This window comes from Vicugna pacos, chromosome 3 (assembly GCF_048564905.1).
Source record: "Vicugna pacos chromosome 3, VicPac4, whole genome shotgun sequence".
Classification (NCBI taxonomy): Eukaryota; Metazoa; Chordata; class Mammalia; order Artiodactyla; family Camelidae; genus Vicugna; species Vicugna pacos.
In genome coordinates, this window is record NC_132989.1 from 72,913,891 (window position 1) to 72,928,185 (window position 14,295).

General features: G+C 33.3%; 1 protein-coding gene across 3 annotated transcripts in view; it reads right to left on the bottom strand.

Annotated features, from left to right (window-relative positions):
- Positions 1-14,295, bottom strand: part of TNPO1 (transportin 1) — an 85,802-nt gene that overhangs the window by 37,862 nt on the left and 33,645 nt on the right. For all 3 annotated transcript variants that reach the window (XM_072958536.1, XM_006197568.4, XM_006197567.4), the window contains exons 4-7: positions 10,794-10,943; positions 7,917-8,023; positions 6,087-6,220; positions 3,001-3,082 (exon numbers count right to left, since the gene is read on the bottom strand). In XM_072958536.1, coding sequence (XP_072814637.1) covers positions 3,001-3,082; positions 6,087-6,220; positions 7,917-8,023; positions 10,794-10,943 — 473 coding nt within the window. The remainder of the gene's footprint in view (positions 1-3,000; positions 3,083-6,086; positions 6,221-7,916; positions 8,024-10,793; positions 10,944-14,295) is intronic.

Below are 14,295 nucleotides of genomic sequence, written 5' to 3' on the forward strand. Positions count from 1 at the left end.
GAAGTCAAGGCACAGTTACAGGAGTTTTTTGAGATGGAAGGCTGTACATTAAATGACATATTATTGATAGCATACACAATCCAGATCTAAGCGTCATAATGGCCCCTTACAAATCAAGAAGGAAAGCCATTCTTTCTGATAGAGTATGAGTGGTTGCATTTTTAGGTAATTTTTAGTTTGTGAGACTAAAACCATGTCATTAGAACACAGGGGCATTCATCCAGCTCACCCAGAAAAGTAGGGATAATCATTAAAATACAACTTGATTAACCCTTCAAAATTACAGTTTGTCAAGAGATTATTCCTACCAACTCTGATTCTTAACAGGTGTAAATTCTATAAAAGCAATGGCAGATGAGAAATATACACTGAGTTTCTAAAACATAACTCTAAACTGCTGTTGTTCATCAAGTCAACCACTGAAAAAATACAAGTAGCAACTGATTTATGCCATTCTTAGCAAGTTTCTCTACAAGAAAAAAAAAGTCTGAATGAACAATACACTATTTTATTTATTTAACCATCACAAGTCCAAGATGTTGTTATTCAATTTTACAGATAAAGAAATGGAAGTTCAGACATTATATAACTTGCTAACCAGTGGGGGAATCTGAATTTGGTTTTTCCAAATCACTATTATTTCACTATACCAACAAGCTCCACTAGAAGAACAATTTGTGTCTTGCAGAGGTTCAAGCGGAGATGAGAGAATAAGCCTTCTTCTCACTCATTGTTTTACTTTATTCACACACAAACACACATGCATTGAAAGTAGTAAAAAATAAATAAATAAACAGAACACCAAAACATTAAAATAATTAAGTAAAATCCAATGTGTTCCACTGTCTCTTTCCAGGAACCACAGAAACATCAACTAGATGAACCTAAAATCTTATTATAAGAAAGGGGTAAGACAATGAAAAAGTTTAAATATCAAGTGATAGTATGTTAAGTACTGTGGTAGCATTTTAAAACCTTTGATTTCTCTATGCCCTACCTCTACATCTGAGACTTTAAAGACTCTGTAGTTGTTCTTTTAATCAGATGTATTTCACATGGTCAGAGAAGAATACTGTGTTTCCAGCAGATGCTGCTTATATGTCAGAAACATCCTTCATTAAATCTGATGTTGTCTTAAGTATGAATACCCAGCTTTGCCAAGGTGTATTACAGCCATGTATTAGTAACCAACACATTTCTCATCAATACTGTAAGACGTTAGCCCCTGAAAAAATCACTGATAACTGAAAAAAACAGCCATTTATTCATTTAGTAAATAGTTATTAAGAGCCTACTATGTGTCCAGCGCCTCCTCTGGAGGTTTACTGCTCTTGTAGGACGGAGGACTTGTTGAATCTTACAGGATTATCAAGTAGCAAAGAAGTGTTACTATAGTATTTAACACTAATGGAAAATATTTTTAAATGTCAGGAAATGTTCTTGTTCTACTTGCTGAGTATGGTCCTGTGGACTTTTAAGAGAGAATTTATTTTATTCTAAATTATATTTCTGTGTAAGATGCTGGTATGTTTATCATTGTTCTCTTTATTAAACTGTGAAAGAACACTAAGAGGAAATACTATTATAATTACAAAAAAACCCACTACTGTAGCTTCTAAAAATATTAATAGCAGTTGTTAACATGTGGAGTGCTTACTCTGTAGTAGGCACTGTTCCAATTTATTTTTAGCAAATATCTTAATAACAATCCAACAAAGGAGGTCTATTATTAGCTTTATTTTATAGAAAATGAAGACATGAGTTAAATAATGTGCTCAAGGTTAACAGCTACTAAGCTGTGGAGGTGGGATTTGAACCCAGTCAGTCTTACTCCAGACTTTTAATGCTGTCCACTCTCCTCTATACCAAAGTAGACTGAAAACACTTTGAAGCATAAAATTTCTTCATGTATCCCTAGCACCAAGCACAGTGGTAGTAGGTACTCAGTAAAATAAGCTTAAGATGCATGTTTCGGGGGAGGGTATAGCTCAAATGGTAGAGCACATACTTAGCATGCATGAGGTCCTGGGTTTAATCTCCAGTCCCTCCTCTAAAAATAAGTAAATCTAATAATCTCACCCTCAAAATAAAAATTAAAGAAAAAAATAATTAAGACGCACGTTTTGGTTTCAATTTTTAAACGACTAGAGGATTCTGATGGCTACTACTTGCAGTCTATTGGTAAATGATGTTTAGAAAGAAGCGTGTCAATTTAAGTGATGAGAAAAAAAATGACGTAATACCCACCTCCCCCTTTCTTACAATTTCCCAACAGAAATGCCAGCATTAAGGTCTCTGAAGGATTTTTTAAAAAGAACAGTTGAAAAGGAATAGACTAAGTAAATTTCATTTGATGAAAATAAAAGTGAAGTCCTTAAGGAACTTTAGTAGTCCTTCCACAACTGCTGTTGTCAAGCAGAAATTCTGAAAAGGAATTCTACTGCTTAAGGTTCATGGCCACAAAATCATGTTCTTGTTGTCTTTCTGCTTTTATCAAAAAGTTAAAAAGTACCTTTAGAAATGCTTGCTGAGATTTAAGAGTCAGTATTTCCCTGAAACTTCTCATTTTACAATGAAAACCAACAGAAAAATAGAATTACTATCCTTTTAGTTTCTACTTTCACAGCCTCTATCAAATTAAACTTATCCAATCTCTTTGTGTTTCAAACATCACAAATGAGCTGTGAGATTTAATTTCCATATGGAACTTGAAAAGTAACCGAAGTAGAAATTTTTATAATTAAGATATTACACACACAATACCATAATCAATGTTTGTATTATGATACAAGTAGAAAACTCAGAGAGTAAAAGTAGTTTTACTTTCAGTTAAATCAGTCTATACTGTAACCAATTTTAATACTATCAGAAATAATTTAAATACTGACAGTTTATAATTACAAATTATTACATTTATAAAGTAAAACTACATGCAATCAGCATTTTCTAACCTTCTCAAAAACAAGGTAGTAGGGGGGTGCAGGGGAGAACAAATCTCACCTCAATGAAGGAATCAATGTGCAGCATGAGAGCTTGAGTTCTACTGATGATAAACTGATTGACGCACGCAACAGCGTGAGACCTAGAAACAAAATTTAAAATTTAATATACACTAATTGAAACATACACTTTTTTCCATTTACAGGAACTTAAAACAGTCCTCATTAAAATATTACGGTGTATGTATAGCTACACCCACCCCCCAAAAGAATGAGTCAAAATTCTCTATGTATTAATACATTATACACATTCCTTGTTAAGTGAAAAATGCAGGCTGTGGAGCAATATATTAATGCTCCTAAGAAAGCAAAAAAGTGTCTAAAAGGGTATATTCACTCTCAAGATAGTTGGATGGGGACATAATGGGAATGTCCTACAGCCTATGTGTTCTAGCGTGTCTAATTTAATCCCACAGCAATTCTTAATGGCACTAATATTAAAAATATACCCATAACCCAGTCACTTAACCTCTGCTTCTTCCCTAGTCCAAATCATCATCTCCCTTCAAGATTATTCCAATAGGTTCTAACTGGTTTCCCAAATTCCACTATGCCAAATCCCACTCTACCTGTTTGACACACATGAATAAGACCATAGTATCCTTGTTCAGATTGTTCCAATAAGACAATCTATTTTTTTTCTACAAAAGGCCAAAAGGTAAATATTTTAAGCTTTGTGGGCCACAAAAGACCTCTGTGGCACCTTTATTACCTGACCTACCTTCAATCTTTTAAAATATGAAATCATTCATAGCTCACAGGTCATGGCTGGATTTGGCCCCATGGGTCAGTTTGCTAACTAGTCTAGACATCCTCTATAATGTGGCTAGTTTCTACCCCTCTAACTTCACTTCCTATGATACAAAGTTTTTTTCTTCTGTTACTCTAAAAGGCTTGTTCCATCTTAAATGTTCTTTGCCTTCATTGTTCAGGGTCTCTGCACAAATGTTACCTTTATAGAGAACCCTCTACATAAAATACCTTTGGACAACTGTCTAACCCCTTATTCTCATTATTTTTCCATAGTATTTATCATGAAATGGTATTTGTCATGGGGGAAAGGAGATACTACATGAATAAACGGTGTAACTGTCATGCAAAGGAATGGTATATAGTAGTCAAAACAAATGAGCTACAGTGACACTAAAGTATGGATGAAGCTTAGCAAGAGAATATTATTATAAGATAATCAAAGATTAAATTCAGTGTAATACTTTTTATAAAGTTAAAAACATGTATACATATATACACATTTTACATATATACGCAATAAAGCTGTTTTTTAAAAAATGCAAGGGAAGGATAAACTTGGGGTTAGATGTAGGTTGCTGTCAAGGTCTTAGTTTTTGTTTTGGACAGTGAACTTGAGTGATTATTAAAAATATCCAATAAATAACTAAAGACTAAATGGAAGTGGGCTATAATGAGAATGCGTCATGAGCTAAGAGCCATAACCCAATTTTGTGTACCTCTAGTGTGGTTAAAAAAATAAGATGGCTCTAATTTTTAAACTGCTTAGTCATGCAAGAGATAAAACTATATTCCTTTGCCTCATTTAATATTCTCAAAGTCCAACCATTACTGAGGAAAAAAATCCTTACAACTACTAGTAAGTATCGGTTAAACTGTATTAAAAAGGTGTTAATGATGCAGAATAAAATGGAAGATTTGTTTACTGCACAGCTAAAACACAGCAGATGGTCATTTACTCAAGTACACATTAAAATGAAAAGGTTTAACAGCAACTTGTGTACAAGAGAATCTCAAATGGGTACTAATGAAAACATTCTGTATTGCTGAACTTTTTGTAGAAAATGAATTCCCCCATCTAGTTAACTATACCAGGAAGAGTAATCTTAATTTTGAAAATGTTATTATTTATTTGCATGATATTACCACAAGTAAGCATCTATTAAGTTTCCACTATAAGTACAACACTGTAGTAAGTTATCACTTAAGAAGTAACTAAAATTAAAATGAGGTAAAAAGAACTAAATAGAGAATCTAAACAAGAAAAAGATGACTAAAGTCCCAATTACTCTCTGATCACATTGCTGAAACTATAATCCTTTGGAATATAGGTTGGAAACTTAAAGTAAACCTTAACGGACATCTGAACTAATATAGACATAATGCACTGAAGTTCATGCAGTTGGATATCCCTAAATCACTGCCTCTTTAATCACTGCATAATTTTTAATAGTAATATGATGTATATTCTACATAGAAGCATGAAGTACTGACAACTGGAAATAAAAATCAAAGCAAGTGATCATCAGAAGAGCAATGACTTTTCCACAGAAACAATAAACAAAAGGCACGTTAGGGGGAAAAAAAAATGTAACCAGGGTTGGGGAGGGGAGAACACAGCCACCTGGGAAACTTCAGGTGAAACCAGTGACACACACTTCAATAGTGTAATAAAGGCGTCATGTAATTATAGTTTGACAGGACAGCTGACGGTAATAAACTAAAAGGCTAATTTAATAGTCTAAATATGATTATTTCAGTAACTACATGTTAGGAACTGTTTAAGGAACTAGGAATACAGAGAAACACAAAGCAGACCAGGTTAACTTCAGGACTAGCCAACCAGGCCTACTATGTGATTTCAGTGTATTCAAAAACTTTTCCACCCTCACATCTAAAATGTTTTTATAATTAGACATAAAACCTTTAAACTAAAATTACTAAGTAAGATGTCAAATTGAAGCAATTTTTATTACACAGCTGCAAATGAAAGTACTTGTTGTACTTGGTAGCATTCATAAATTAAAAAATAAAAAAACAATAAACCCCCAAACACAATTAATTTTAGCTTTACACAAAGGACTTAAAAAGTGTGACTGTTAACCATTACAAATGTAATTAACCATGCAGACAGTAAACTGTCATAATCAATAAAAATTTCATCAGGAGAAGTCAACATTTCACAGGTTGTTATTAAATTTCAATTATAAAGTCCACTTTTGTGAAATGGTCAATTATTTTCTGCTAATCACAAAAATACTAGGTCATGCAAAATAAGGGAGTGGTCAGGCTTGTTTCAGAGTTTATAAATTAATTTAATATTGGCTAAACAGGTACCTTATTTTTGGACTACTGTGCTTGAAGAACTGCAAAAATTTGGGAATCATGATGTTGAGAGGACGATCTAAAACATCACTATCTAAAATCTCAGCAGAATCTTCACAAATCTTCTGAAGGGCACCAAATGCTCCCTGTCAAAGACATTTAAATTATCAGAATTAAAAATGAAGCCATTTTAAAAACAAATTGAGGAATATTAACTAATTTGTATGGATTAATGTTCTCAGCCCACGTAAAAACTGCCTCTAAAATCCATATTTAGTCATCAATTTAAGAGAAATTATTATACCATTTAGTTATCTAAAACCTCAGTTTAAATATAATGATACAGTTCAATTTTAGCATTAAGTGACTTAGAATTTTTTGGTTGGCAAGGATTGTAATATATATCATCTAATTAAAAAATCTAACTTCTGAGGTATTCTTGCCAATTTTAAGTCATCACTAATTTTTCTCTTATTAAATACCAGTTTGTTAAAACTGAATGCAAAACTCTACATTTATGTATAAGTGTATTTAACCACTGTATCACTTCTCTTTCTTAAGCACAGAAAGAGGTTTTAATTTTCATCAAAAAAATTACTTAACATAAACCATTCATTGACAAAACCTGTTAAAAGAGCAGGCAATTCAAATGGGCAATAACTTCCCTAAAGCCATCTTACACAGAAGTGGCTAACACAGAGAACTCCTGTACACAATATGTAATACCTACTAGTTACCTCAACCACTTACTTTTCTCTGCTTTTCATCAGCAACACCTTGGTGCTTACTTTCCATAGTACAGTTAATTTAAGAATACTGTCCCTTTAAAATATGACTTAGGTAGTAGCCCCCCAATTTCACAATTACCACAGTTTAAATTTTTTATTTTTGCAAAATGTTTGCTTAAAATTTTGATCTCCTTTTATGCCATTACCATTATACCAAAACACTATTTAAATTTTAATCAACTGTTACCTGAGGGCCAAATACTATTTTTAGTTGTTTTTCTGTAATCTTTAATCTTACAGAAGGCATTACTGGAAAAGGTATATATGAGAATGTAAGATTGTTTTCTTTTTCTTTTAGGGAGGGAGAAGAGTGACTTTAAAGATGCCTTTGCTAACTTTCCCTTTCCCTAGTACTCACTTCCCCAAGCTAGATCTCGCAACAAAATGTTAAGTCAAAAGACCACCTGATTCTTTTTTGTTCGGTTATTCCTATGCCTGCTCTGTCTCCAAGCCTTACTCTTTTTTGAGACGGAGATAGATCACTGCCTTAAGAGAGGCAAACATCTAAAATGATTTCCATTTAAAACAGATTTCTACCCAAACTGGAAGTCTGCTAACGAAAGAAATGGTTAAGGTAGTCATTAAGTGAGAAATTACAAAAGACAAATTCATACTGACTCCCTCTCACCTCCCCAAATGGAAAGGTTGCTACTGATTTGATCAGTAGCAAAGGGTCCCCAGCAAAAGATTGTAATTAATAAAGGATTAAAACTAGACTTGATACATCTTATATCATAAAACAAGAGGCACAAAAACAATTTAGAGAAGCTGAAAACAAACTCATGTTCTGGGAATTTGGTAAATTCATTACACTACAGTTATAGAAGGTATTTCCTTGCAGAAAATATAGTAAAGAGGTTTTATACCTTAATGGTCTTCACAAAAAAACACCAGTAAGATAAATGATCACTAATGTAACAGAAGAAGGTAACTTTAGGCTTCTAAGTTTTGAAATTTGATGTTTCAGAGGAAATTTTTTTTCTTAAGGTTACTAATAACGAACATGACAAAGAAAACAGAAAAGAAAAAATATGTATGAAGTAAAAATCGTTACCTCACAAGTGTTGTAATCTTCAGAATCCAACAGGCTACAGAGTTTTGGTAAGAGGTCAGGCCAGTTCTGCAATTCTCCCTTGGAGGCTATAGTTGTAATCAAAATACCTTGAAAGAAAATACACACCTTTAGGGGATCTGACTGCTTTATGTTACGACACTACCATGTGAACAACCACAAGCTAATATGCGTGCTCACAGGTATGTGCATGTGGACGTACACGTACACACACACACTTAAATATTCCATATCAGCCAGACTTGCAACCCCATGTCAATAACATTCATCAAGGACCCTCATGACACATATGTGGAAAACCTACAGCATAAATCAGATCTCTTTCTAGTCTTGTTTTCCAACACTCCATCTTATTTTTAACAAGTATCTGTACCAAAGACTACAATTTGCTCTTCTCCAACAGTACCAAGAATAATTCTACTAGTTAAAATTATCCCTATTTTGTAGAGATCATATACAAAAGACTGGAAAGAAAATATACCAAAATGTTAGCAGCACTTACCATTGGGCAATGAGTATGAGTCTGTTAGGTTCAAATAAAAACACATCAGGAAGCTAAGAACAGCTCTCGGACTTAACACCATCAAAACCATGGCCCATGGTACAGAGTGAGAAAGTAGATGAGCCCTTAATTGAGAACAATCCTAGATGCTCACTCTGCAAACAATCCCTCTCCTGCAGACAGGCCATATATTCCCTACAACGGTTCCCATTTACTCAATTGCTGGCAAGGTGATCTTGAATCATGGAGGTAAGTGCCACAGGCTGACTGATCATGTCACTGACTGATCTAATGATTTCAACTGTGTTGTGTAGCTTAGTTGTAATAGTTAAGGATTATGCAGATACACAAATTTGTAACACAAAAGTTTTGTAATACTTTTCTATGCCTTAGTAAATTTAATATTAGTATAATGTAATATTGCTTGGCAATTACAGATCTTTTAGTACTATAAGAGTATAAACTCTGACAGTAGGCAAACTGTATATAATCTAAGCTTCAAAACACTAATTTGTAAAAATAAAGAAAAAGTTCTCTCTCCGTAGTTATTTTGAGAATTCAGTGAAGCATGTATACAGAATGCCTGGCATATAATAAATACTCAATAATTATTACTGAACAGCAAATTCCACTATTCATGTGTACAAAAATTCTCTTTGAATTTTCCACTGTTAGTTTTGAGAAGGTTGCTCCCAATGGTAAAGAGTTAAAAAAAAAATGCAGAGTCAAGTTTTTGGCCAATATTTATTCTCCATTAAAAAAATTAAATTATATGGTAAGAGGGTCAATGTATTGACAACATTTTAAAGATATAACCCTAACAATCAAGTAGCCTTCTGGTAAGACCAAAAAGCAGCAAGACTAATAGTAGATCTGTTCCTTATTGCCATTTATTCTTTCCTAAAATTGAAATATCAAAGAACTGAGGGAAAGAGACACCACCAATCTGCCTAAAGGAAACCAAGTATGTCTTAGAGCAAGCAATAATAAAAATTAAACACAAGCTACAACAGTCTGACATTTATGACTTCTGCTAAGAGAGCACTGAAGAATGCTGGCAGCCACAAATTCAAATTTATCTTGTCCCATATAATCTCATCCACTTTCCAAAAATCTGATGCCAGCAGAGTTGAATGAATTCTATAGAAACTTTCCCACCTGTGTATGAACATACATAAAAGGATGTTCACTGAAGAAAACTACAAACCAACCATTCATTCTTTAATGGGAGAAACAATTTTATGCCTATCTAATGGATTACCACATAGTCACTGAAATGTGGTCCTTCCAAATATACTTCCTTGTCAAGATTTCGACTACGTACTGCTAAGATTAAAAAATTTTAAGAAGACTGGCATACACTCACCATCCTTTTTACCAGAGTAAAGAATTCAGTAGAAAATTAGGAGGGTACATGAGGGTCTATAAAAATAACCTAGGGAGACCCTTTTCTCAAATTATAAATGCCCTCTATCTATCCTATCTAAAATCAGTGTTAATAATAACAGTGTTTAATATCTGAAGGGAAGTTACAGAGCATCTGCTTTTTAAGTAAAAGATGAACTAGGTACTTTTCAAATCCACCATGAGACAAAAGTACGAACACAAAGCACTTTTAACAAAACTGACTGACTCATTATGGAGATTCTTGACCGATTTCTTTTTAACTAATATGCCAGTTTAATAGAAGCTTTCCAGGTCCTTGTAAAATACAGCTGCTGAAACCCCGTGGCATACTGAATCTGCCCCTTGGTGGACTACTCTATAGTACATCTATTTCGGCTTCCACCAAGTGATGTGTGTTGTGCTTACCAGCAGTCAGTTGTGTTGGCTCCCAAATTTATTTATACCAGTTATTATGATAGGAAGTTGTTCTTTTATTGAAAACAAGTTTAACACCCTGAAAAGACTCAAAACTTACTGTAATTAGGTGTAGACAGGCAAATATTAAGAACAAGGAGGGGGATACAGCAAAAGTAAGGTCCTATACATAGGTTGTTTTACAAAGAAGTTTTTCTTTCCATGTAAAAGAAAGTGAAACTGTAAATTATATCCCATGTATGACACCAGGAAGCCAGATAATTAAGGAACCCAGAGAAAAAACCGTGGTCCTAAACTAATACCACTTGTTAATGCCCCATTTTAACCAACTTTAAGACCAGTGAGCCTGGTCTCAATGGATTAAGAGAGCTTTTACTGTAATTGATAGCATTTTCTCAAAAGCAGCAATGAAAAGTTTTCCCCCATCACAATTTAACATGAAATGGATGACAAAAATTCCTATGGAAATGGTCTGTTATATCAAAACTCAACCCAGTTACAAACAGGATAAGCAAAATTGTTAACAGATTACTTACCTACAGTGGCTCTAATTAGAGGAGAGGAGTCACCAATATTGTTTAAACATTCACTCTTAATAAAGTCTGTTACACCATTTGGGAAGTTTTGAAAATGTGCTTTCACATTATTCTTCAAAATGAGACCACTCAATGATCTTGTGGGTTCATCTGTAATAAAATAACAATAGTACTGAATTTCACTCCATTTCAAAATGTACCAGGAACAGTAACTTTAAAAATATACTCAAAAACTGATTGTAACATTTCAGTAATTTTGCTATAACCAGGAAAAAAATACCATAAATGATTATCGAAGGATTAGCACCATGATTTACAGTTCAGGGTTTCTCAACCTTGGCACTACTGACATCTTGGGCTGGTAATTCTTTGTTGTGGAGTGCTATGTACTTTAAGATGTTCAGCAGTATCAATGGCCATAGGTGCCAGTATTACCTCTCCAAGTCAGGATAACCAAAAATGTTTCCAGATAATGTCAAATGTCTTCTGGGGGACAGGGGTGGGGGCAAAATAGCACCTGGTTGAGAACCACTGATTTAATTTAAGAGTTAATTTAATTTATATATGGCCACTGTACTCAAGCTTTATTTGAACCTGATATAAACAACAAATTACAGAACTGAAAGTATTAGTCACTATAGATATTCTATTAAAAAATTCAGTTGACAAAGAATATATGGGATCACCTTCACATACAAATAATTGCCGCTCATTTATATCATGTTTTTCACTTGCCTCTGAGCTAAAAAAAAAAAAAGGGGTAAAACAATTTTTAAATTTCCAAGTTTTTTTAAAAATAGAATTTACTTAAAAGAAGTTTAAACCATAGATGCCGTTAACAAATTTTCGAGAAGTAATTCAATACTAGTAGAATATAACGGATGCTTTAACAATTGGCGTCATCACCAACAACATTAACAATACTTAACATTTTTCGAATGCTTATTAGGTACTCAACACTGCTAAGTGCTTTCCAAGTAGTTTGTATTTGATCCTCACAACCTCATGAGACAGGAATTATTTTCTCCACTGCACAAACGAGGAAACTGAGGCCTCTGCCAAAGTCACACAAGGCTACGAAGTGGGGAAGCCAAAATATCAACCTTAGGAGTCTGGTTCCAGAGCCTAAGTTTGACGCACTGTACAGTATCACCATCCTTAAAAAGGCTAGAAGACATGAAGAGCTGGTGTATTAACAGAATATGCTATTACAGCAGTACTGTTTTACATACCTTATTACAAAATAAAATACCCCAAGCTTGTTCTAGTTAGTAGTATGCTCCCAAAGTCTGACTGGCATTGAAATCTTCAAGGATAAAACACATGGGAGGCAAAAAAGATAGAAATGTATCTTTGCATATAAACCCCACTCAAGCCACCACAGCAATATAGCCCAGAAACTTTTTATGTCACCTTCTAAATATTTCTTCCTGGGTTCAATTACAATCATTCGATCAGTAACTTAAAATGAAACAAAAACACTTCTAAATTCTCTCAAAATTTTAAAACTGTTAAAAATCAATGAAGTAACAGCCAGATATTCAACTTCCTCGAGCAAGAACATTTTTGCCTTAAGTTAGCCCTTAATAATTCACAGTCACATAATTTTAAGTGGTATTTTACTTTAAATTTTAATTTCGTTATAAGCAATACACTGTATAATTTTTACAACTAAGATTACAAGATGAAGAGCTTTAAAGAACCACAACATGAGGTGAAATGATTTAAAATTAAAAATACAAAATATTTTGTTAAAATATTTAATTAAAAATATCCCGTTCAAATAAAAAAAAAAGGGCCATTTCCTCTTTAAAAAATACTAGGCCTCAACTCTCGTCTGTGAAGTGAGGGAATTAGATGAGCTGATCTCTGAGGTCTCTCCAGATTTAAAATCTCACTCCACAATTCAGTGTAAACAAATTCACATGACAAGTGGCAAAAAGATTACTAAATGGGCATTTTCATTTTAAGAATTTACTTATGTTCCTTCTCTATCATGGATGGCCGCAATGCTGTTTTTTTTTTTTAAAAGAAAATCAGATGTAACAAACTTGTGTCTCAAATAAATGAATTAACACAGGAAGAAGTATCACGTGTTATACAAATGTAAAGCTCCCACTATGTAGATCCTTTGAGAAATTACTAATAAACAGAAGAAAATACGTATTAGTTAGGGTCAAAAAACCTGCATAATATCCTTTCCAACTTTAAGGTTTTGTAATTAATAGAGATCTTTTGGGAGGCAGTTACATACTCACCTCTCCTGCTGTTAGAATTATAGGTTTGTCTGCTTTTTAAAATACTTCTCATGTACCCTTATATACCAAGAAAGTTTTAAGAAAGAGTGTAACATAACAATCTTAATATTTGGAATTTAGGATGGGGACATGACAGATGGCTTAGTGAAACTATCAGCTTACATTTTTCAAGTAAAATAATTCACTTTAGAAAAGTTCACTTACTAAATATTTAAGTTCTTATAGTATTATCTGATTACAAACTACTACATGGGAAAAATAAAGTTTCTATATTAAGAAACAACCCATATGCATATTTATCAAACTAGGAATATTAATTGCTGAACTTAAAGATATGCTGAAGGACTTTCTAGTTTCTTAAGACAAATTTAGAAAATTTTAAAGTTTCTTTACATATCTCAATCACAAATTCATATCTTTAAAATTAACTAGGAATTTTGAAAATAATTCAGAATAAATCACTATACTGTGCACGGATTATTAAAATCTGAATAAATACAAGGTCACTGAGATTATAAGGTCATTAACCCCCTAGTGCTTGGAGTTGAAACCTTACCGTCAGTCTGGTAGTCTAACATAAGCATTCTGAACATGAAAAAAGCATCAGAGGTAAAATGAGTGTCAGAGTCTAAGACTTATTTCTCAACTCCAAGTGCAGTGTTTTTACTAACTACACCATGGCTTCTGAAACACTCATCACTGAACAGGGTATAGTGTTTTCATTTAGAGGCTAGTCAGTTGCTCAGAAAGTACGTGAGTGCTTTCTGTGTGTCTGACAATGTTCCAGGAAGGGAATACTTAAATAACTCTATGAAGAACACCTCTCATTACAATGTAAGCTCCACGAGGACAGATTCTCATTTATTTTGTTCACTTTTATTGCCCATGAGCCAGCAAACTGCCTAGCAAAGAAGGGGTGCTCAATAAATATTTCTGAAATGAATTAAGTCTAGAGAGACATATGAGATGTGTCAGAAACAAGCAAATGCCCATGTCATTTAAAAATCAGACTAGTTTTCAGGCTTTGTAACAGAAGTTTTGTTGCAGAACAGTTAATGAAAAAGTTTCACGTATACTGTTAAAAGTTTAAAAAAAAAGTTAACAATAGTCTTTGAATAGAATGATCCTATTTTTTGTCAAAATTTAAAATAGTACATAGCCATATAAAGGAGTGTAGAATTAAGAGATTAATAACAATTATCTGAGTGATGGGATTATACGTGATTTTTCATTTTGGTTATATA